Genomic DNA, 23,946 nt, shown 5'->3' with positions numbered 1-23,946 from the left:
TCCATTGGTGTTCTTCGATGAATTAACAAGCAGGGGGGACAAAGGAAAGGCAGCAGAAGTTATTTACTTGGATTTTCTGAAGGCATTTTACAAGGTGCCACACATGAGGCTGCTTAACAAGATAAAATCCTCTGGCATTACAGGAAAGATACCATGGCATGAAAAAGTTTGGGCATCCCTGGTCAAAATTTCTGTTACTGTGAATAGTTAAGTGAGTAGAAGATGAACTGATCTCCAAAAGTCATAAAGTTAAAGATGAAGGATTATTTTCAACATTTTAAGCAAGATTAGTGGATTATTTTTGTTTTGTACAATTTTAGAGTGGGAAAAAGGGAAAGGAGCACCATGCAAAAGTCTGGGCACCCCAAGAGATTTGAGCTCTCAGATAACTTTTACCAAGGTCGCAGACCTTAATTAGCTTGTCATGGCTATGACTTGTTCACAATCATCATTAGGAAAGGCCAGGTGATGCAGATTTCAAAGCTTTATAAATACCCTGACTCCTCAAACCTTCTCCCAACAATCAGCAGCCATGGGCTCCTCTAAGCAGCTGCCTAGCACTCTGAAAATTAAAATAAATGATGCCCACAAAGCAGGAGAAGGCTATAAGACAATAGCAAAGCGTTTTCAGGTAGCCGTTTCCTCAGTTCATAACGTAATTAAGAAATAGAAGTTAACAGGAATGGTGGAGGTCAAGTCGATGTCTGGAAGACCAAGAAAACTTGGAAAAAAGTGCTTTTAGTGTATTATTTTTAATGGTATGTAACTGCCTTGACATATCTTGTGAAATGTTTGAATTTCTTGATATATTCCTCCAGTGTAGAACGATTCCCGCCTCCAAACAGACAAGGAACACATACAGAGCTGTGCAGGACAGGAATAGGCCCTCAGTACACCGTATCAGCACCAGGACAGGAATAGACCCTCATTCAATCGTATCAGCACCGGGACAGGAATAGACCCTCAGTCCACCGTATCAACACCAGGACAGGAATAGGCCCTCAGTCAATCGTATCAGCACCAGGACAGGAATAGACCCTCAGTACACCATATCAGCACTGGGACAGGAATAGACCCTCAGTCCACCATATCAGCACCAGGACAGGAATAGGCCCTCAATCCACCGTATCAGCACCGGGGCAGGAATAGACCGTCAGTCAATTGTATCAGCACCGGGACAGGAATAGGCCCTCAGTCAATCGTATCAGCACCGGGACAGGAATAGGCCCTCAGTCCACCATATCAGCACCGGGACAGGAATAGACCCTCAGTCAATCGTATCAGCACCGGGACAGGAATAGGCCCTCAGTCCAGTGTATCAGCACCAGGACAGGAATAGGCCCTCAATCCACTGTATCAGCACCGGGACAGGAATAGACCCTCAGTCAATCGTATCAGCACTGGGACAGGAATAGGCCCTCAGTCCAGCGTATCAGCACCAGGACAGGAATAGGCCTTCAATCCACCGTGTCAGCACCAGGACAGGAATAGGCCCTCAATCCACCGTATCAGCACCAGGACAGGAATAGGCTCTCAGTCAATCGTATCAGCACCGGGACAGGAATAGGCCCTCAGTCCAGTGTATCAGCACCAGGACAGGAATAGGCCCTCAATCCACTGTATCAGCACCAGGACAGGAATAGACCCTCAGTCCACCATATCAGCTCTAGGACAGGAATAGGCCCTTAGTCCACTGTATCAGCACCAGCCACAATACCATGGACCAGGATGTGCAATTTCTTTCAGTACAACTTGCAACTCTCTCCCTCTCCCTGTCACCTTTCAATGACAGGACTGAGGACTGTCCCTCCTCAACCACAGTCATAATGATGTTGCTGCTGTTTGCTGGAAAGTGTGCAACTTTACGGGATGGTGGTGTTTTATGATGACTCCACAACAATCTAACTGCAGCTGGGTTCAGTAGTGCCTCGTCCCACTGGGAACCACTTCTTTCTGAGTGCAAATTGATTCTCGACAGTTTCCACTAATTTCATAATTTCTGAGGGGGATTCAATTTGGTACCAGTAAAACACTGTAATGTTGTAGCTTATCCAAAACTGGTGAAGTAGGCTAGGTTTTTAAAAAAAATTTGGTCTTAAACCAAGCTCCCCTTCGATTCTTCCCATACTAGCATTTGTGATTTTATTTCCAACAAAGACTGCAGGTTTGCTTACTTAAACAATCTTCTTTGTTTTAAAAAAATGTAAAACAAAACTTTTGTTTAAACAAACTGTTAAATAATGGCCACCCAGCTACACTCTTAGGTGTACGAGAAGCATGTTGATACACATTCACTGCGAACTGTAGTGGGTAGGTGGGTGGATGAGGGAGAAGTCACTTCCCTTACAGTCTGTGAAGCCAGTAGAAGCTTCTTCAATGCACTTTTGCATTGCTAGATAGGTCTATAACCCACGGATTCTGCTTGATTCATATCCTGCCCAACTCAGGATAACATCAGTTATATACAGTTACCACTACGTGCTCCTTGCTACTTACTCTACAGTCAGGATAAAAGTGGGTTGCATGCTAGCAATAAAACATACTTTACACTTACAGCATTCAACCCACAAAGTTGATAGCAGGCCATGATGACGACAACTGTGATGACTTGCCATCGTACACACTTCTTTCTAAGTAACTCTAAGACTGAAACCAAGTGGATCTGGCTCTGGACTTTTCTCTCTGACAGGACTTCCTCCAGTTCCTCAGTGACATCTTCTTTCCCATAAAGGACTTGAAATGCTAAAAAAAAATAGTTGAATTGGTTATTTTTATAGTCGCATAAAAGATTTCAACAAAATTGAAATCAAGCACTTATTGGATTTTACATTTGCTAACAGAAGGTTTCACTCACCTGGGTTATATTTAAGTCCTCATCAACACAAAGCCACAGTATATCTCACCTTCTATTGGATATACTATGGTCACTGTCATGATGATCATCATTATGAGTCGTGTCATGTTACATAGGTGATCATAGTGTAACGCTCAGGTCTATCGGCTCGTGTTTATCTAGGGGGAACCCCGCCCGCCCAACCGTGTCTCACGTTTGTGTAGTTGCTGTGTAATGCCACCTGGTACAAACTCACACATCAAATATCAGACAGCACACAATGTATGATTTACAGATTACACTTTATAAATCTTACTGGGACTACGTAATTAATAGAGATACAATATAAAAAGGAACGTAAAAGGTGCCAAACTTATCAGAGTTCAACCACTTCGTGCACAACCATTGGAACTCAATTACCGGGGTTCTCGTTCCACCATTCGATCCCCTGCGACCACCTCGACTCGCCGATCGGGACCAACCACGGTGGTCGACCAGAGCGCGTCCAGTACGCCCTTCCTCTTCGGGTCTCCTCCCAAAAAACCACCAAACCACACGGTTCCCAGCCATATGAGATAGAATATCACCCACAAAAAGAGTAACATAGACACTCACTGATTCATTCTCACCCTTATCAATAACATAACCCAAACAAGCAGAGAGAGAGAACTCCTTACATCGCAGTTATTATTACAGAAAAGCCATTTTATTAGCCGTCGCAGAAACATTAAAGAAGAAACCCCTTACGCTTTCCCCCCACCAAATAAAGTCATGTCCTCATGACATTAAAGGAGTTCACCAATCCTCGTTGCAAAACACAAAACCCAACCCAGGTGCATAAAGCAGTGACATAACTTCCCAGGGCGGTAGAGTTCACACCCTGTTCTCCCGGCGCTACATAGGTCAACCTCTCCGGGGGCTTCCTACTTCTCTGAGACCTCCGTACCTCCTCTGGTGACCCTTCTGGCTCAGACACCACTGGAGACACCTCGGGTCTACCTGTCGAACCCTTGCCCACTCCCTCACTGGGACCCCTCATCAACTTGGAGCCCTCTGTCTTGGGTTCTGGTTCCACCCTATCTCCCTCCAAGGCCGGCTGTGTCCCAGGCTGCCCCCCCAACACCCTCCCTCCTCTCACCTAACTCAGTGGGGGAAGGGTCAGGAGCCTCTTCTTCCGGTACCGGGGAATTAACGAATGGAAATAGGTAACACACATCCGAATCATCGTCTTCTAAATGAGTATCTCTTTCCAGGGCTGGGCCTGACCCCGTCTCTTTCGCGGTGGGCTCTTCCCTTGCCCCGCGCCTCCGCAGAGTCCTCGTACTAGGCGTAACCTCCAATTCAGGCTCTTGGTCTACATGCACCTCTTGACCCCGGGGCAATTAAGTGGTTCCAATGGAGTACCTTGACAGGCTCCTTCCCATCCTCCAGTCTCACCCGGTAAACAGATAGGGTTCGGCATCTGGCTCTCTACCACATAGAGAGGCCGCCCAGTGATCCGCCAACTTGTGCTTACCTGGAAGTCCTAAATTCCATATGAGGACCTGGTCTCCCGGCATAAGTTGAGCAAACTTCACTTTCTGATCATACCTCCTCTTATTCCCTTGATTCTGCTTGGTGGCTGCCACCTCAGCCAACTCGTACACCCTTTTCAACTCTCTCCTCATATCGGACACATACTTCAGATAGGGTTTCAAAGGTAATTCACCTGCTTCAGTCCCAAAACAAAGGTCAATGGGCAACCTCGCTTCCCGCTCGAACATCAGATAGTAGGGTGAGTACCCCATAGCATCATTGCAGGTACAATTGTAACAGTGAACCAAATGCCCAATGTGCTGACTCCACTTACTCTTCTGACTGATCTCTAGAGTCCCAAGCATGTCCAACAGGGTCCGGTTAAACCTCTCGGGCTGAGATCACCCTATAGGTGATAGGGCGTGGTCCTGGATTTCTCGACCCCAAGCATATCCAGTAATTCATGGATAAGCTTGCTCTTGAAGTCCTGTCCCTGATCACTATGGATCCGTTTGGGGAGGCCATAATGAACAAAATACCTGTCTCATAACACCTTCGCCACTGTAGTTGCTTTCTGGTCCTCAGTGGGAAACGCCTGAGTATACCTAGTGTAGTGATCCGTGAGGACCAAGACATTGGCAGTGTTGCTGGTGTCTGGCTCAATAGACAGGAAATCCATACACACCAGGTCCATGGGTCCCGCACTCTGCAAGTGGGATAACGGGGCCGCCTGCGCAGACAAGGTCTTCCTCCTGATGCAATGACTACAGGTCTTACAGTATTCTTCCACCTCCCCCCTCATCCGGGGCCAGTAAAACCGGTCCTTGACTAATCCATAGGTCTTCTCTACCCCTAAGTGCCCGGAATCATCATGTAGTGCCTGGAGCACAGTCTTCCGATACTTCTCAGGCATGACCAGCCGCCAACGCCGGGGGTGGTTTGGGGGAGAAGTGACCCGGTACAAAATTCGGTTCTTCAGCTTCAACTGGGGCCACTCCTTCAGTAGTATGGACACTGAGACGTGCTTCACCTTCTCCGCCTGAGCCATATCCCCCTTTCTAACCGCGTACCAGATAGTGCCAATGCCCAGGTCATCTCGCTGAGCCGCCCCCGCTTCCTCGGGACTCAACTCCCGCACTGCTTGTTCCTCGGAGCAGTCAAATTACAGTAAACAGTGGGTAGCGCGTCATCATCAGCCCCCAATTGATCCACTGACTGATCTGGCCCCATCAGGGCTCCTGCTTCAGCGTCGCTCGCAAATTGACACATGGCCTTCACTCCCGGGGCAGGGACGCTCTCCCACTCCTCCTTTGTGCCCGATCCCTCATGCGCGCGATGAGATAAAGCATCTGCATCAATGTTCCAGCTCCCTGGCCGCTACTTCTCATAGACAGACAAGGTCGCCAACCACCGATGCCCTGTAGCGTCCAGTTTCACTGAGGTCAGAATATAAGTGAGAGGATTGTTGTCCGTTCTCACCTGAAACTTGGCCCCGTAGAGTCATAGTCATACTTTATTGATCCCGAGGGAAATTGGGTTTCGTTACAGTTGCACCAACCAAGAATAGAGTATAGATATAGCAATATAAAAAACCATAAATAATTAAATAATAATATGTAAATTATGCTAGGAAATAAGTCCAGCACCAGCCTATTGGCTCAGGGTGTCTGACCCTCCAAGGGAGGAGTTGTAAAGTTTGATGGCCACAGGCAGGAATGACTTCCTATGACACTCTGTGTTGCATCTCGGTGGAATGAGTCTCTGGCTGAATGTACTCCTGTGCCCAATCAGTACATTACGTAGTGGATGGGAGACATTGACCAAGATGGCATGCAACTTGGACAGCATCCTCTTTTCAGACACCACCGTCAGAGAGTCCAGTTCCATCCCCACAACATCACTGGCCTTACGAATGAGTTTGTTGATTCTGTTGGTGTCTGCTACCCTCAGCCTGCTGCCCCAGTACACAACAGTAAACATGATAGCACTGGCCACCACAGACTCGTAGAACATCCTCAGCACCGTCCGACAGATGTTAAAGAACCTCAGTCTCCTCAGGAAATAGAGACAGCTCTGACCCTTCTTGTAGACAGCCTCAGTGTTCTTTGACCAGTCCAGTTTATTATCAATTCGTATCCCCAGGTATAGATGGTCACTCAACTTGTCCACCACCACCCATTTGAGCGCCTGAAACTCCAACTTGTGAGTGGGATAGCTTCTCTCAGAAGCGACAGAGTCCGGCTGACAAACGCCACTGGCCTCAATCCATTGCCCTGCTCCTGGTACAGGACAGCCCTCAGACTCTCTCAGCTGGCATCAGTGAGTAGCACAAACGGCTTCCGGGGGTCAGCAAAAGCCAACACCGGGGCCTGTGCCAGCACCCTTTACAGCGATTGGAATGCATCCTCGCATTGAGCATCCCACCTTGGTCCAAAGGGCTCCGACGGGTTCAGATATCCTCCTGCCCTCGGCTCCCCTTCCTTTTCTTCCCTGCGGGGGGATAGCCACAAAAAAGCTGGTTCAATGGGCGACTCATTTTAGCGTATCCTTTCACGAATCACCGATAATACCCACAAAACCCCAAGAATGAGCACAGGGTGCTCATAGTCTGGGGTCTCGGCCAGGTGGTCACTGAGTCTATCTTAGCCGGATCAGTAGCCACCGCATCTCGCGAGATTATGTGTCCAACATAGCCGACAGACATCTCGCAGAACTGGCATTTGTCCAGGGAAAGTTTCAACCCTTCCTCCTTCAGCCAGCTTAACACCTCCAGCAGCCGCTCCTCATGTTCCTCCAAAGTAGATCCAAACACTATCAGGTCATCCAGGTACACCAACACCTTGAGCAGGTTCATATCCCCCACTGTCCTCTCCACAACCCTCTGGACGGTGGCTGAGGCCCCCTATATGCCTTCGGGCATTCGTTCAAACTGAAAGAATCCCGGGGCAGATGAAGGCCCCACTCATCGGAATCTGGTAATACCCATTCCGCAAATCCAATACACTAAACTACTGGGCACCCCTCAAACAGACCAACACATCTTCAACCCTCGGGATCGTATACTGGTCAGGGACAGTGCGCCAGTTCAGGGTCCTGTAGTCCACGCACAGGCGTACCTTCCCATTTTTCTTCCTAGCCACTACCATAAGGGATGCATAGGGGCTCCGGGACTCCGCGATAATCCCAGCATCCTTCAACTGGAACAAGTGCTGCCCACATCTTCCACGTCAGTCAGGGCCAGCTGCCGCGACCTTCCTCTAAACGGGGTGTCATTTGTCACCCGGGTAGTGTGACGAGTGCTCTTGGAACAGCCCACATCAAACTCGCCCTGAGGAAAGACATCCCCTAGCTTCAACATCTTCTCCACCAGCCTTCTCTTCCACTCCAGCGGCACAGGGGAGTCCTCCTCGGTCAGCCGCCCCCTATTCTCCAATAGTTTTCCTCCAGTGGGCCTCGCAGGGGCGCTAGACATCACTGTCACCGGGAACAAGTGCACAAGGGGCATCCCGCACTTAAAGATGACCTCCCTCTCCGTTGTGTTCCTTACAATCACCCCCATCCAGCATGCCTGTAGAACTGAGGGCCTCTTCAATTCAGGTCTCACCAGCACCCCAGCCGGGAACCAGGACTCCCCTCAAGGTCTTCTGGGGCGTCTACTAGCAGGGCCTCGCCCGCCGGTACTCCGGGGAATCTGGGGGCCCCATCACTAGTGCCACCTCCCCTGGCTGTATCACTTTAGGCCTCGCCTGAGTACACCACACCGTCCCTCGTTTGAACTCAGGATCCAGCCCCGTGGCCATCCGCTTCCTCGAATGCCGCTCGAAACACTGGGTGTACCGAGAGGGTCTCCAGAAAGTTCTCCCCCGCCTTCTCCTTACAGGCTCCCTGGAGCCATCACGCCAGAGGGGAGTTAGTCCCCACTAGCAGGGCAGCGCCACCGGTTTCCACCAGGTCTGGACAAACCAACACCAACATCTCAAGGGCTTCTAACACTACCAAGAATTCCAATCTCACTGACAGGTACCCACCATACGGGTAATCACCATCACTTATACCCCAAATCTCCAGGGCACTAAATGGGGTTACTGGCAAATGCTTCAGATATTTGTTGTAGAACGACCAGTACAATAAGGTAACCTGCGACCCGGTGTCAAGGATGACTCTTGCAAAGATTCCCTCTATCTGTAGGGACACGCTGGAACGGGGTCCCTCTAATCTGTCCGGAATAAGGGCTTGGGCTTGTGGGGGTCCCACGGCAGATTTCTGGGAACGTGTTCCTCCAGAGACTCCAGTCCATTCCCTCACTGTGTCTCTCCTAAGTTTCCCAACACCTCTCCCTTCTTAGTGGCCCAGGGGCTCTCCTTCCGCGGGGCATCTTGTCTCTCACAATCCCTCCGCAAGTGACCCGCTTCCCCACAGCTGTAGCACACCCCCGGTCACTCACATTCCCGCCGGAAATGCCCCTCTACCCACAGTTATAGCACAAGCTACCCGCCGCTCCTCTCCTCCCGGGACGCTACTGCACGGCCCGCCCCCTGAAGGGGGTGCTCTCCCTGTGAACCCCCTCATGCGAGGGGTCCCCACCCACCTGGGACCCCTTGGGTCACTCGGTCCTCAACCCTGACACCACCTCCTGTACCGCTGAGGATCGTCCCCAGTGGCTAGAGTCCTCTTTCTGGCTCAACGCGCTCTCATTCTCCCACACCTCCCTAATCAGCTGAACAAACAATGGAGGGGGGCTCCTTTTCTAGGACTGCCGGAGACTCCAAGCCACCTTGTCCACCCATAAAACAAGACCTTAAGTCAAAGGAGCAGAAGGCAGTCATTCGGCCCATCGAGTCTGCTCCGCCATTCTATCATGAGCTGATCCATTCTCCCATTTAGTCCCACTCGCCCACCTTCTCACCATAACCTTTGATGCCCTGGCTACTCACATACCTATCAATCTCTGCCTTAAATACACCCAATGACTTGCCCTCCACTACCGCCCGTAGCAACAAGTTCCACAGATTCATCACCCTCTGGCTAAAAAAATTTCTTCGCATCTCTGTTCTGAATGGGCGTCCCATTAAGTCATGCCCTCTCGTACTAAACTCCCCCATCATGGGAAACAACTTTGCCACATCCACTCTGTCCATGCCTTTCAACATTCGAAATGTTTCTCTGGAGGTCCTCCCTCATTCTTCTAAATTCCAAGGAGTACAGTCCAAGAGCAGTCAAACGTTCCTCATATTTACCTCGGGATCAATAAAGTATGACTATGACTATGTCAGCCCTCTCATTTCTGGAATCATTCTAGTGAATCATCTCTGAACCCTCTTCAACGTCAGCACATCCTTTCTTAAATAAGGAGCCCAAAACTGCCCACAGTACTCCAAGTGAGGTCTTACCAGCGCCTTATAGAGCCTCAACATCACATCCCTGCTCTAAAACTTTATTCCTCTAGAAATGAATGCCAACATTGCATTCGCCTTCTTCAGCACCAACTCAACCTGGAGGTTAACCTTAAGGGTATCCTGCACGAGGACTCCCAAGTCCCGTTGCATCTCAGAACTTTGAATCGTCTCCCCATTTAAATAATAGTCTGCCCATGAACTCTGATAAGTTTGGCGCCTTTTTCTTTCCCTTTTATATTGTATCTCTATTAGTTACATAGCTCCAGTAAGATTTATAAAGTGTAATCTGTAAATCATACATTGTGTGCTGTCTGATATTTGATGTGTGAATTTGTACCAGGTGGCATTACACAGCAACTACGCAACTACCCCAGGGAACCCCTAGATATCTGATTCATCCTCAACTTCGCCACCTCATCCGCCTTCACTACCCCTCGGTGTCGCAGTCCATTAAGCATTATCTCCAGCCGAAAAATGTAGTCTGAGAGCTTTTCCCCTCTTCCCTGCTACATGTTTTGAAACTCCACTGAAACTCCGCTAAAAGCTCTCAGGAACCTCCCATCAACCCAAACGCACCCTCCAAAGCTTCCAGATACTCCGCCAGGGAAGCCGAGGGCTGTTCAGCTTTCAGTCCCCAGACGATAACAGCTGCCACTCCCTGCAAACTATCCATCAATCGCTGTCTCTTTTCCTCATCTGAGCCTGGCCACTCCTCTAACAACTGGGATGTGTTTTCAATCCATGCTTCATAATCATCCTCCCCTTCCGGGGTGGGCATGGCTCCTGAGAAAATTCTCAGCTTTGGGCGGGGCCCCTTGGCCCTTTTCACCAGGGAGGTAATGGCAGCTGCCAACTCGGAGGTCTCACCTCTAGCTGGGGGACGGGACCTGACTAATCCTTCCCACTCTGACCCCACCTCCCTCATCACCCCGAGAACTTGTTCCCTCGCAAATTCCTTCAACCCTCCACCACTGGCTACTGGCACCTCCCCTGGTTTCTCCTCAAACTCCTCCTCCAGTGTCTCCTCATATTCGTCCTCCAGGACGGTGTAAAGGCCCCACAGCCCCGCCTCCCCCGGGACGCTGACCGTCGCTGGCAGTTCCAACGTCACAACGTCAGCACTCGTACGAACCAACACTCAGCTGGACTCCACTACTTTACCGCACCTTCTCGCTATCAGCTCTACCTTGCCGATAGCTTTAATCAAACTCAACCCTCGTACCAGCACTTCTTCCGAAGTGCGGAAATCCACCCCACTTAACACGCGCGCATGATTAACCGGTACGTCCACGAACTCACACCAACTTATAATCTTACCTCGATCCATCTCTGCACTACTTAACGTGACGATTTATACAGCTTCCACAGAATTCAACCCCGGACGCTGCCCCTACAAATGTAACACTCAGGTCTATCAGCTGGTGTTTATCTAGGGGAAACCCCGTCTGCCCGCCAAACCATGTCTCACGTTTGCATAGTTGCTGTGTAATGCCACCTGGTACAAACTCACACATCAAATATCAGACAGCACACAATGTACGATTTACAGATTACACTTTATAAATCTTACTGGAACTATGTAATTAATAGAGATACAATATAAAAGGGAAAGTAAAAGGCACCAAACTTAACAGAGTTCAACCACTTCGTGCACAACCGTTGGAGCTCAATTACCGGGATCCTCGTTCCACCAGGCTAATCCCTTCCGACCCCCTCGACTCGCTGCTCGGGACCAACCACAGTGGTCGACCAGAGAGCGTCCAGCACGTCCTTCCTCTTCAGTTCTCCTCCCGCAAAGCCGGCCAAACCACATGGCTCCCAGCCATATCAGACAGATTATCACCCACAAAAAGAATAACATGGACACTCATTGGTTTGTTCCCCCTCTTATCAATAATATAACCCAAACAAGCAGAGAGAGAGAACTCCTTACATCACAGCTATACTTACAGAAAAGCCATTTTATTAGCCGTCGCAGTAACATAAGAGAAGAAACCCTTTACGATTGTCTTCCATGATCGTTCTTGGCAAAGTTTTCTACAGATCTAGCAATGGCCTTCTTCCCAGCAGTGTCTTTACAAGATGGGTGAGCCCAGCGATTAGATTAGATTAGATTATGAAGACACGCAGTCCTCTTTTATTGTCATTTAGTAACGCATGCATTAAGAAATGATATAATATTTCCTCTGGTGTGATATCACAAAACACAGGACAGACCAAGACTGAAAAAACTGACAAAACCACATAATTATAACATATAGTTACAACAGTGCAACAATACCATAACTTGATGAAGAAGTCCGTGAGCACAGTAAAAGTTCAGACTCTCAAATGTCCCACATCCCACGCAGACGGCAGAAGGAAGAAAAACTCTCCCTGCCATACCCGACCATGGTCCGACTCTGAGTCATCCGAAAACTTCGAGCCCTGATCAGCTCTCCGACACCGAGTACTGAGTTCTGTCCGAACGATTCGACCTCAACCTCAGTCGCCAACAGCAGGCAAAGCCGGGGATTTTGAGACCTACCCTCCGAAAGATTCCTGACCAAGCAGTAACGACAGCAGCCAACAAGCGTTTCAGAAATTTCTCCAGGTGTTCCTCTGTGTTTTCACGTCTGTCTCCATCAAATCAGAATTGTCCACGGCCCCTATTTAGCAGATACAATATCATTTTTCACCGGAAGTACTCTTCAGAGATTGTCTGCCTGGCGTCAGCAGTCACATAACCAGGATTTGTGATATGTACCAGCGGCCCATATGACCATCCACCACCTGCTCCGGTGGCTTCATGGATGCTGGCAAATGCTACGCCTTGACTAAGGGTGAACAACAAGCTAGCAGAGGGAAAGAGCATCTTACACCTCCTTTAGCAGAGATGTATCTCCACACCACCACCCATTGGTACGTGGTACCCATTGAAAATGCCTTGAAAGGTTTATTTTGATCATGTCACAATACATTTTCTGTACTTACTATTGTATTTTACATAATAAATCATGCTATCAGTAGACACATACATTAGCAGGCCATTGTTGTTGAAATGAAGAACATGTACAATCGTTCTGAGGGAGACTTTGTTTACTTTTTCTAAAGTTTTCCACAGCTTCTATGCCAGTAATTAAACAGATGAACACAGTTAATGCTCTATTCCAACAGCTAAACAAAGAATGAGCCATTTCTAATTGATAGTCAGACATCAGTTTTTGTGCACTTTTAAAATATTACACGCTCTTAAATATAGAGAAGTGTGACAGTCTGCAAATTAAAACATGGGTAGCTAAATCATCAGTCTGTGCCCAGCTTATTTTTCCCCACTGATTTTGGCTATCACTTGGATTTCTGCTTTAGATTAACATACATCCATGTAAGTATTGATTACATCAAGTAGAACGTGCTAGTGCTGAAGAGAATGCAGAAGGCATTCAATAGCATGTTGGAGCATTTCAGTTTTGAGAAGAGACTGCTGAAGTTAGGTCCATTTTCTTGCAGTGGAGGAACTGAGGGGATTGAGGAATATACAATTATGAAGGCTATAGATAAGGTGAACAGCAGGAAACACTTCCCATTACTGGAGTTGAATAAATGTAGAGGACCGAGATTTCAAGTAAAAGAGTAAGAAATTTGAAAGGGGAGGTAGTCTGAAGGGCACCTTTTTCACCCAGACAGTGGTGAGTATTTGATATGCATTGCCAGAGAGTGATAGAAGTAGGGTTGCTAATTGTTCTCTACACAAGCACCAATATCACAGACACTGAAGGCTACAGGCCAAGTGCTGGCAATGAGATTAATATAGATGGGTTACTAATATGACTGATTAACTCCTCACCATGCACATGTGGCAGAATATCCAGTTTCAAGGCATATGACTCTACACTATTCAAATCCTACCAAAATTAACTCCTAAAGATTTGAGATCTTTTAAAAGAGGTTTGTTCTGCACAGGAGTCTGTCCCTGAAACCTGGGGAACAAAGGCACCTGTTCATGGGAGAGTCAGCTTCGTTCAGGGAAGCTTGATTAGTTTTTCTTTGAGATGATGTAAATGATTGATGAGGGTAGGGCAGTGGATGCTGTCTACATAGATTTTGGTTAAGCATTTACCAAGGTCCCTAGAGGAGGAAAGCACATGGAACCTAAGGAAACTTGGTAGACAGGATTCAAAATTGGCTACTGAATGGAGGCCTGTGACCAGTTGGGTTCCACAGAGATCATCTCTGAGACCTCTACTACTTGTGACATTTATGCGGGTGGGCTAATTAGTAAGCTTGCAGAAGGCACAAAAATTAATTGAGTTCAAGAGTGTAAGGAAAATCTAAATAATTATTACTCTGGATCAATTGCTGCACAAAAAAAATATAAAAAACGCTAATTAAAACAATGACTAGAAATGTGCAAGACAGTGCTCATGTAAAGATTTACTAACAGGCATTGGAGTGTCTGTACATAAGGTGACTGACATAAAGTAGTGGTGGTTGGGGATGTGGAGAGGTGGGTTAGTGTGTGGAGGTGTTGATCAGCCTTATTGCTTGGGGAAAGTAACTGTTTTTGAGTCTGGTGGTCCTGGTATAGATGCTACAAGGCCTCCTGCCTGACAGGAGTGGGCCAAAAAGTCTATGAGCAGGGTGGATGGGATCTATCATGATGTTACTGACCCTTTTCAGGCACCTTTCTGTACATATAGTATGTCCGGGATGGGGATGGGGTTGGGTTGGGTTGGGTTGGGTAGGCTGGTGCAGTGATGCTTTGCTCGGGTGGAGACATTGGACAGACAAGAGAGAGGTGTTGCGTTTTGGGAAATCAAAAACAAGAGTGAAGTATCTGGTAAATGGTAGGACCCTGGAGCACAGATGTCATACAGTCACATGGCAAAAGGCCATTTGGCCCATACTGGTCCATGCTAAGACATGGTGTATATTCAAGCTAATCCCTTTTCCCAGCACTTAGCCTATATCCTTCTGAAGTTAATTCCTGTTTACTTGCCCACATACTTCTTAAATGTTTCTCATGTACCTGCCTTAACTCATTCCCATCACCTGATTTCATATATGTGAAGTTCACTGTGATCTTGGTGTGTAAGCCTCTAATTCCCTGATAGTGGACAGGGAGGAGCATGGCATATTTTCTTTATCAGACAGGGCATAAAGTATAAAGGCTGGAAAGACACATTGCAGCAGTATAAAACTGGTTACAGTCGTGAGGGGTGTGGGGTCTCCTGGGCAACATTATGAATAACATAGTTAGAAACTGAGTAATAATTCAATGAATATATAGATACAGGACAACGATAAATGCAAGTTACTGAATCCTTGAAACCTGACATGTTCTAGTGCTTGTCAATCACAAATTTTTATCAATTATTTTGATACAAAATCAGATCAATAGTTTAAACAGGAGAAACATATCAATGAAATGGAAGGGATATGATGTCCATGCAACAAAGCTGTAAATTGAGGTGATACTTTCATCATTAGAGAAAATGCTTTGTTTCAGAGTCATTAACTGCACCAAGGTCACATAGGGGAGTCAGATTTGTACGGAAGATTTAATACAGAATCTCAAATGTGAAAGTTGCCACACACTTTTATGGTTTATCATCTGATTGCATAATCATTTTCTCGTTTCTTTTCTGAACGTCAGCTGAAAGAATTTATACATCAATTAACTGCAGAAGACTGAAACTAATAGTTGGCAGGAAACTATAGTGGGAAAATTTCAGGAAGGATATTCTCCTCTGGCCTCAGGAACATAACATGTAGGAGAAGCAATGTCAATAATGGTGTAGATGTCATAAATATAATTATTAAAAGTTGTCTTCAGCTGGCTTGTGGCCATTCTGATTTGTCCATAAAAGAAATAGAGCTAGATTTATTGGGTAAATACCGATGTAATCTGAGTAAGAGAGAAGTGTGACATCCATAGAGTGTTTCTCACAATCAACCTGATATCCAAATCATGGGACAACTTACAGGGAAATATTCTCTACCCACCTCTTTCAAGTTTACTGATGGGACTGTAAGTTCCCAGCACATGCACCAAGGAAGAGACCACGTTAAAAAAAAAATGTGGGTTGGTTGGTTAGATCCAGGATAAGGAAGTGTACAAAAGAACATCTTTAAGAAACAAATGGAAAGAAACAAAAAATTCTGCAAGTGTCCAGAGAGTGCAGAATCATGAATACCTTTTGATGTCAGAGATTCAGGTGATGGAATGCAGGTACCGGTGACCCCTGTTTCCCATCCAGGGGGTCAGTGTGGACATGGTGGAGGATTACAAATACCTGGGGATACGAATTGACAATAAACTGGACTGGTCAAAGAACACTGAGGCTGTCTACAAGAAGGGTCAGAGCTGTCTCTATTTCCTGAGGAGACTGAGGTCCTTTAACAACTGCCAGACGATGCTGAGGATGTTCTTCGAGTCTGTGGTGGCCAGTGCTATCATGTTTGCTGTTGTGTGCTGGGGCAGCAGGCTGAGGGTAGCAGACACCAACAGAATCAACAACTCATTCGTAAGGCCAGTGATGTTGTAGGGATGGAACTGGACTCTCTTACAGTGGTGTCTGAAAAGAGGATGCTGTCCAAGTTGCATGCCATCTTGGTCAATGTCTCCCATCCATTACATAATGTACTGGGTGGGCACAGGAGTACATTCAGCCAGAGACTCATTCCACCGAGATGCAACACAGAGTGTCATAGGAAGTCATTCCTGCCTGTGGCCATCAAACTTTACAACTCCTCCCTTGGAGGGTCAGACACCCTGAGCCAATAGGCTGGTCCTGGACTTATTTCATAAATTACTGGCATAATTTACATATTGCTATTTAACTATTTATGGTTCTATTACTATTTATTATTTATGGTGCAACTGTAACGAAAACCAATTTTCTCTGGGATCAATAAAGTATGACTATGACTATGACTATTACAAGGTTGGATTTTAAGAGAATGTAGTCAGAAATCTCGTTTGGGTACTGTAGATGAAACAAATCTTTTTTCATTTTCTCTGGATGAGGACATTGCCGGCAAGAGACATTTTTACTTGCCCTCACAGAATTATTGCATTCCTTCTGGTGAAGGTACCTTCAAAGAGATGTTGGGTAGGGAGTCCAAGGATTGACAATGAATGAATGGCAATAGACTGAATTTGTTTTAGAGAAGCCTTCGCAAAGGCAGACAGAAGTTAAGGTGGGTTTCCTTCCATTACTGTGAGTGGTGTAGCGAGAATGGATGCAGGCTCAGTGGTGTTTACTACATGTCAGATCTGAGAGACCTCCAATCGTCCTGATAACTACATATGCCTGAAGTGCATCCAGCTGTAGCTCCTATCAAAGTGTATAGGAGGACTGGAGCTGCAGCTGGATTACCTTCAGCTCATACAGGAGATGAGGATGGATAGATAAGAGCCACAGGGAGCTCTCACCTGGGGTTCCAGGTGTCTGTTAGCATGTAACAGTGGCCACACCCCAGTACACAGCTTCGACAGGGTGAGAGTAGCCAGCGGGCCTCATACCCCGGTGAGATAGGGACATGCCTGCCCTAGCATGTGAAGTCAGCTCCGGCAGAATGGGTGACTGAGATCTACAGTGAGATCCAACAGCTAGGAAGGTGCTTCTGCAATGCTCCACGGAGAGCGAAGGGTATGACAAGGCACAGAAGTCATCATCGTCAACCACTGCAACCAAGAGCCCAACTTGTGATGACCTTTTGGACCACTGGACCTGGACTTCCACGGTCAAGGATCGGAACTGCCCCAGCGCAATGGCTTTTCCACTTTTAAAAGCTCTCCCGCACAAGTCTCCTGTCATCATTGGATACAACAGACAACTAACACAGGGAAGTAGTCAGTAGTGGGTGACAGTCACACAGTGTAGAGCATCTCTGAAGCTGTTGCCTTCAATAATAGGCATACCACTGTGAATACAGTTGGGACAGGGGTGGGGGAGGGGGAAGTTCTCCAGTTCCGAGTACAGTGCAGAGTACAGGTACAGGTCTGAGTACAGGTACGGATCTGAGTACAGGGGAAAGTTCTCCGGGTCTGAGTACAGGGGAAAGTTCTCCGGGTCTGAGTACAGGGGAAAGTTCTCCGGGTCTGAGTACAGGGGAAAGTTCTCCGGGTCTGAGTACAGGGGAAAGTTCTCCGGGTTTGAGAACAGGTCTGCGACTCAGAAGGGAATGGGAAAGGAAAAGAGTGCAGTGGTGATAGGGAATTCAGTAATTAGGGGAGCAAACAGGAGATTCTGTGGACGTGAAAGAGACAACCAGATGGCATGTTGCCTCCCAGGTGCCAGGGTCTGGGCGCCTCAGATAGGATCCACAGCATTCTAGAGGTTGGCCATGACTGAATTACCCCCACAATCAACATCCTAGGGCTCTCTCTGTTGACCAAAAATTCAACTGGACCAGCCACATAAATTCAGAAGGTCAGAAGTTGGGTGTCCTGCAGTGAGTGACTCGCTTCTTTAAACCCCAAGGCTTTTCCACAATCCAGAAGGGACAAATACTAGGAAGTATTCTTGAAAAACTGTGATCTTCAGGACAAAGGACCAAGGTGGTAGACTGAGGTCCTGCAGCTCTTTACTGGCTGGTTTAGAACTGACGGACTGAGTGACCTCTTGCATCATGTTTCCTGGGTTTCTGTGAAGTCAAGGGAGTGACAAGGTAATCTGTGCTTCCCTGGATAAGTGAAGCTCTGACAATACAATGTCACAATGCAGAACAAAGAGCCTGTGAAGTGCCATCCAATCCACCATGCACACATCCGTTTCTCCTCCACCACTGTACTTTGGCTTTGCTGTATACCATACACAAAATAATTCACCTAGGGTACCTCAACAGTAACCCCAAGCTTGTGACTATTAAAGCTAAAAAAGATAAGAGCAGTTGGCACATGGGAGCATTCCACTCCAAGACCCACACAATTCTGATTTGAAAACAGAACATACAGACTATGTTGTGCTGACTATTTAAAACATAAGAACGTAAGAAATTGGAGCAGGAGTAGGCCATTTGGCCCATTGAGCCTGCTCCACCATTCAATAAGATCATGGCTGATCTGACCATGGACTCATCTCCACTTACCTGCTTTTTCCCCATAACCTTAATTCTCCTACTATGCAAAAATCTATCCAACCTTGTCTTCAATATATTTACTGAGGAAGCCTCCATTGCTTCATTGGGCAGAAAATTCCACAGATTCACCACTCTCTGGAAAAAGCAGTTCCTCCTCATCTCCATTCTAAATCTACTTTTCCAAATCTTGAGGCTATGTCCCCTAGTTCTAGTCTCACCTATCAGCGGAGACAACTTTCCTGCCTCTATCTTATTTAGCTCATTCATTATATGTTTCTATAAGATCTCCTCTCATCCTTCTGAATTCCAGTGAGTACAGTCCCAGGCAACTCAATCTCTCCTCATAACCTAACCCCCTCATCTCTGGAATCAACCTGGTGCACCTCCTCTGCACCACCTCCAAAGCCAGTACATCCTCCATCAAGTAAGGATACCAAAACTGCACACAGCACTCCAGATGCAGCCTCACCAGTACCCTGTACATTTGCAGCATAACCTTCCTGCTCTTAAATTCAATCCCTCTAACAATGAAAGCCAATGTTCCATTTAGCTTCTTGATAGCCTGCTGCACCTGCAAACCAACCTTTTGTGATTCATGCACAAGCACTCCTTTTCATTTTTCCTTCCAAAATGGATGACCTCACATTTACCAACATCGTATTCCATCTGCCAGACCCTCGCCCACTCACTTAACTTATCTATATTTCTCTGCAGACTCTCCGTATCTTCTGCACAATTTGCTTTTTCCACTCAATTTAGTAGCGTCAGAGAACTTAGATACACTACACTTGGTCCCGTCTTCCAGATTGTCAATGTCTGTCATGAACAGTTGCGGGCCCAGCACTGACCCCTGCAGCACACCGTTCACCACTGATTGCCAACCAGAGTAACACCCATGTATCCCAACTCAATAGTGTGCATGCGCCGGTCGTACATGCAGCCTGTTACAGCCGTTCCGATCAGTATTCTCACTTTTTTCTTCTTACTTTTAACTTGCGTTAGTTTTTGTATTTATTTTTCACGGTAACATGTCGAAGCTGCACCCTCTCTAACATGCTGGTAGACAGAGTTTTATTTGGGTTTTTAGCGCTGGAAATAGTTACATTCCGACACGTCTCATTAGCGGGGCAGAAGCATGGTCGCATTGTTTATTCCAGGGACCAGCTGCTTGCGCTTATGCCGGCCGGTTTAGCGAGCAGAGCGGCGGACACCCCTGCTGAAATCTGGAGGAAAACACACAGAGGATGCAGAGGGGGATCACAAAGTCAAGGAAAGAGGACCAAGTCGAGACAACAGAGACTTATGGAGAAGAGGCGTTCGGTGAGTAATAAAATGGACGAGTTCACTGCACTAGCCAGGCGTCAGAGAACATTTCGGGAGTGAAGTGTTATGTGTTTCACTGGAACGGGGCTGCATGAGGACATACCCGATCAAAACTTTTCCATGGACGGCTTCCAGACCGTTCGAGCTGACCGGAAGTGCACTGAGAGCAGTAAGCATAAAGAAGTTGGGTGCTTACTGTTCTGGTTAACAACAGATGGTGCAATCCGGGTCATATTACGATCGAGGAATGTGTATATAGAACGGATATTGAACTTTTTACTGTTGGACTTCGGCCATATTCCATCGAGATACAACACTGGGCGGCACAGGAGGTCGTTGCTGCCTGTGGCCATCGAACTTGCAGCTCCTCCCGTGGAGGGTCAGACACCCTGAGCCAATAGACTGGTCCTGGACTTATTTTCCATCTGGCATAGTTTGCATTTTGTTGTTTGATTGTTTGTGGTTTTTGTATTGCTATATTTATGCTTTATTCTTGGTTGGTGCGGCTGTAACGAAACCCAATTTCCCTCAGGATCAATAAAGTATATCTATCTATCTATCTATCTATCTGCTTTCTATTAGTCAACCAATTCTCTATCCATGCTAATATATCACCCCCAACTCTATGCATCCTTATCTTATGAATAAGTGTATTATGTGACACCTTATTGCACGCCTTCTGGAAATCCATGTAAATAACGTTATCTGTTCCCCTCTATCTACTGCGCTCATTATATCCTCAAAGAACTCCAGTAAGTTTGTCAAACAGGATCAGCTTTTGCTGAATCCATGCTGCGTCTGCCTGATGGATCCATTTCTTTCCAGATGCCTTGCTACTTCTTCTTTAATGATGGCTTCAAGCATTTTCCCAACTACAGATGTTAAACTAACTGGCCTAGAGTTACCTGCCTTTTGCCTACACCCTTTATTAAACAGTGGCATGACATTCGCCATCTTCCAATCTGCCGGGACCTGCCTAGCATCTAGAGAAATTTGGTAAATTTTCACCAAAGCCTCTACTATAACTTCTGCCATTTCTATCAGTACCCTGGGATGTATTCCATCCGGACCAGGGGACTTGTCTATTTTTGGGCCCACAAGTTTGTTCAGCACTCTAGTGACATTCTAAAATCAATCTAACACTTCCCTTCTAAATACGCTCTCCATTCTTCTTTCATTGTGCTTATCTAAGGGTTTCTTAAATATCACAAATGTATCTTCCTCTACCACCACCCTTGGCAAGGTCTTCCATGCACTCTCCTCTTTCTAGGTAAAGAACTTAGCTCCGACAACCCTCCTAAACTTTCCTCCAATCACCTTAAAACTATGCCTCATCATATTAGCCATTTCCACCCCGGGAAAAAGTCTCTGACTATCCACTCTATCTATGCCCCTCATCATCTTATACACCTCTATCAAGTCACCTCTCATCCTCCTTCACTTCAAAGAGAAAAGCCCTGGCTCATTCAACCTATCTTCACGACATATACCCTCTAATTAAGGATAAATCTCCTCTGCACCTTCTCTAATGATTCTACATCCTTCAATGAGGCAAGCAGAACTGAACACCATATTGCAAGTGTGGTTTAACCAGCCTGTTACAGAGCTGTAACATTATCTTGCGGTTCTTGAACTTAATCCACTGACTAATGAAGGCTAACACACCATTTGCCTTCTTAACCAACTATCAACTTGCGTGGCAACTTTGAGGGATCTCTGGACATCAACCTCAAGATCCCTGTGTTCCTCACACCACTAAGAATCCTGCCATTCTCCCTTCAAATTCAACCTTCCACGTGAACCACTTCACAATTCTCCAGGTTGAACTCCATCTGCCACTTCTCAGCCCAACTCTGCATTGTATCTATATCCCATAGTATCCTACGACAACCTTTTGCACTATCCACAACAGCATCAAGTTGTGACTTCTGCATACCTACTAACCCACCCTTCCACTTCCTCATCCAAGACATTTATAAAAATCACAAAGAGCAGAGATCCCGGAACATATCCCTGTGGACCAGCACTGGCCACTGATCTCCAGGCAGAATACTCTTCACCTACTACCACCCTCTGCTCTCTATGTGCAAGCCTATTCTGAATCCACAGCCAAATTGCCTCGGACCCCATGCCTCCTACCTTTCTACATGAGCTTACCATGTGGAACTTTAGCAAATAATGTATTAAAGTCCATATTGATCACATCCATTGCTGTGCCTTCATCAATGTACTTTGTCACATCCTCAAATAACTCAGTCAGGCTCCTGAGGCATGATCTGTCCCTCCCAAAACCATGTTAACTATCCCAAAACAGACTATGCTTCTCCAAATGCTTGTACATTTTGTCTCTAAGAACCTTCTTCATTAATTTGCCCACCACTGAGGAAGGACTCACTGGTCTATAATTCCCAGGGTTATCCCTACTCCCTTTCTTGAACAAAGGAATAGCATTTGCCACCCTTCAATCATCTGGTACTTCTCCTGTAGCTAGTGAGGACACAAAAATCATCACCAAAAGTGCAGCAGTCTCTTCTCTCATTTCCTTTAGTAGCCTGCTATATCCCATCCAGCCCAGGGGACATATCTATCCTAATGTTTTTCTTATCATCAATATGTTCTAGCACATCAGTTTGTTTTATACTGTCCTCATAAACATCAATGTCCTTCTCACTGATGAATACTGAAGCATTCATTATGGACCTCCCATACTTCCTTCGACACCAGGCACACTATCTCTTCAATCTTTGATTGGTCCAACCTTCACTCAAGCCATCCTCCTGCTCTTCACAAATGTGTGGGGATTTCTGTAATCCTGCTCTCCAAGATCTTCTCATGCACACTTCTAGCTCGCCCAAGTCCATTCTTCAGCTCCTTCCTGGCTACCTTGTAACTCTCTGGAGTCCTGTCTGATCCTTGCTTCCTAAACCTTATGTGAGGATCCTTCTTCTGCTAAACTTGATGTTCGACATCTCTTACCAACCACGATCCCTTAAGCTACCAAATTTTCTCTATGGACAAACCTATTCAAAACCCCATGGAAGAGCTCCCTAAACAGCCTCCACATTTCCATTGTGCATTTCCCCATTTCCAATTTACGTTCCTAAGTTCCTGGCAAACTGCATCATAATTCTCTCTCCCATTTAAATATTTTCCAGTACCATCTGCTCCTATCCCTGTCCAAGATGATGGTAAAGTTCAGGGAGTTATGGTCACTGTCTCTAAAATTCTCACCCACCAAGAGATCCGACACCTGACCTGGTTCATTGCCTCGTACCAGATCCAGCATGGCCTCTCCTCTATTTAGCCTGTCTGTATATGGTATCAGGAATCCTCCCCGGACACCTAACAAATTCCACCCCATCTAAATCTTTTGCACTGAGGTGCCAATCAGTATTAGAGAAGTTGAAATCACCCATGACAAAAACCCTGTTATTTTTGCACCTTTCTAAAATCTGCATTCTGATTTGTCCCACAGTGTTTCTGTTGCCATAGACGTGACCATCAGATATTGGAACAGAACTAAGCCATTTGGCCCATTGAGACTGCTCTGCCAATCCAATCATGGCAGATCCATTTTCCCTCTCAGCTCCAATTTCCTGCCTTCTCCCCATATCCTTTCATGCCCTGACCAATCAAGAATCTATCAATCTCTGTCTTAAATATACCTAATGACTTGGCCTCCCAGCCACCTGTGGCAATGAATTCCACAGATTCACCACTCTCTGGCTAAAGAAATTCCTCTTCATCTCCGTTCTAATTTTTGTGAACATCCTTTGAACACTCTACAATGTCGGCACATCCACTCTTAGATAT

At 46.5% G+C, this 23,946-nt stretch overlaps 1 protein-coding gene across 4 annotated transcripts in view; it reads right to left on the bottom strand.

The window, feature by feature from the left end:
- The window catches only part of slc2a9l2 (solute carrier family 2 member 9, like 2), a 268,228-nt gene that overhangs the window by 154,899 nt on the left and 89,383 nt on the right, over positions 1-23,946 (bottom strand). For all 4 annotated transcript variants that reach the window (XM_063046289.1, XM_063046290.1, XM_063046291.1 and 1 more), the window contains one exon: positions 2,555-2,742. In XM_063046289.1, coding sequence (XP_062902359.1) covers positions 2,555-2,742 — 188 coding nt within the window. The remainder of the gene's footprint in view (positions 1-2,554; positions 2,743-23,946) is intronic.

The sequence above is a fragment of the Mobula hypostoma genome, chromosome 4, assembly GCF_963921235.1.
Source record: "Mobula hypostoma chromosome 4, sMobHyp1.1, whole genome shotgun sequence".
Lineage (NCBI taxonomy): Eukaryota > Metazoa > Chordata > Chondrichthyes > Myliobatiformes > Myliobatidae > Mobula > Mobula hypostoma.
This window is presented reverse-complemented; position numbering and strand designations above follow the sequence as displayed.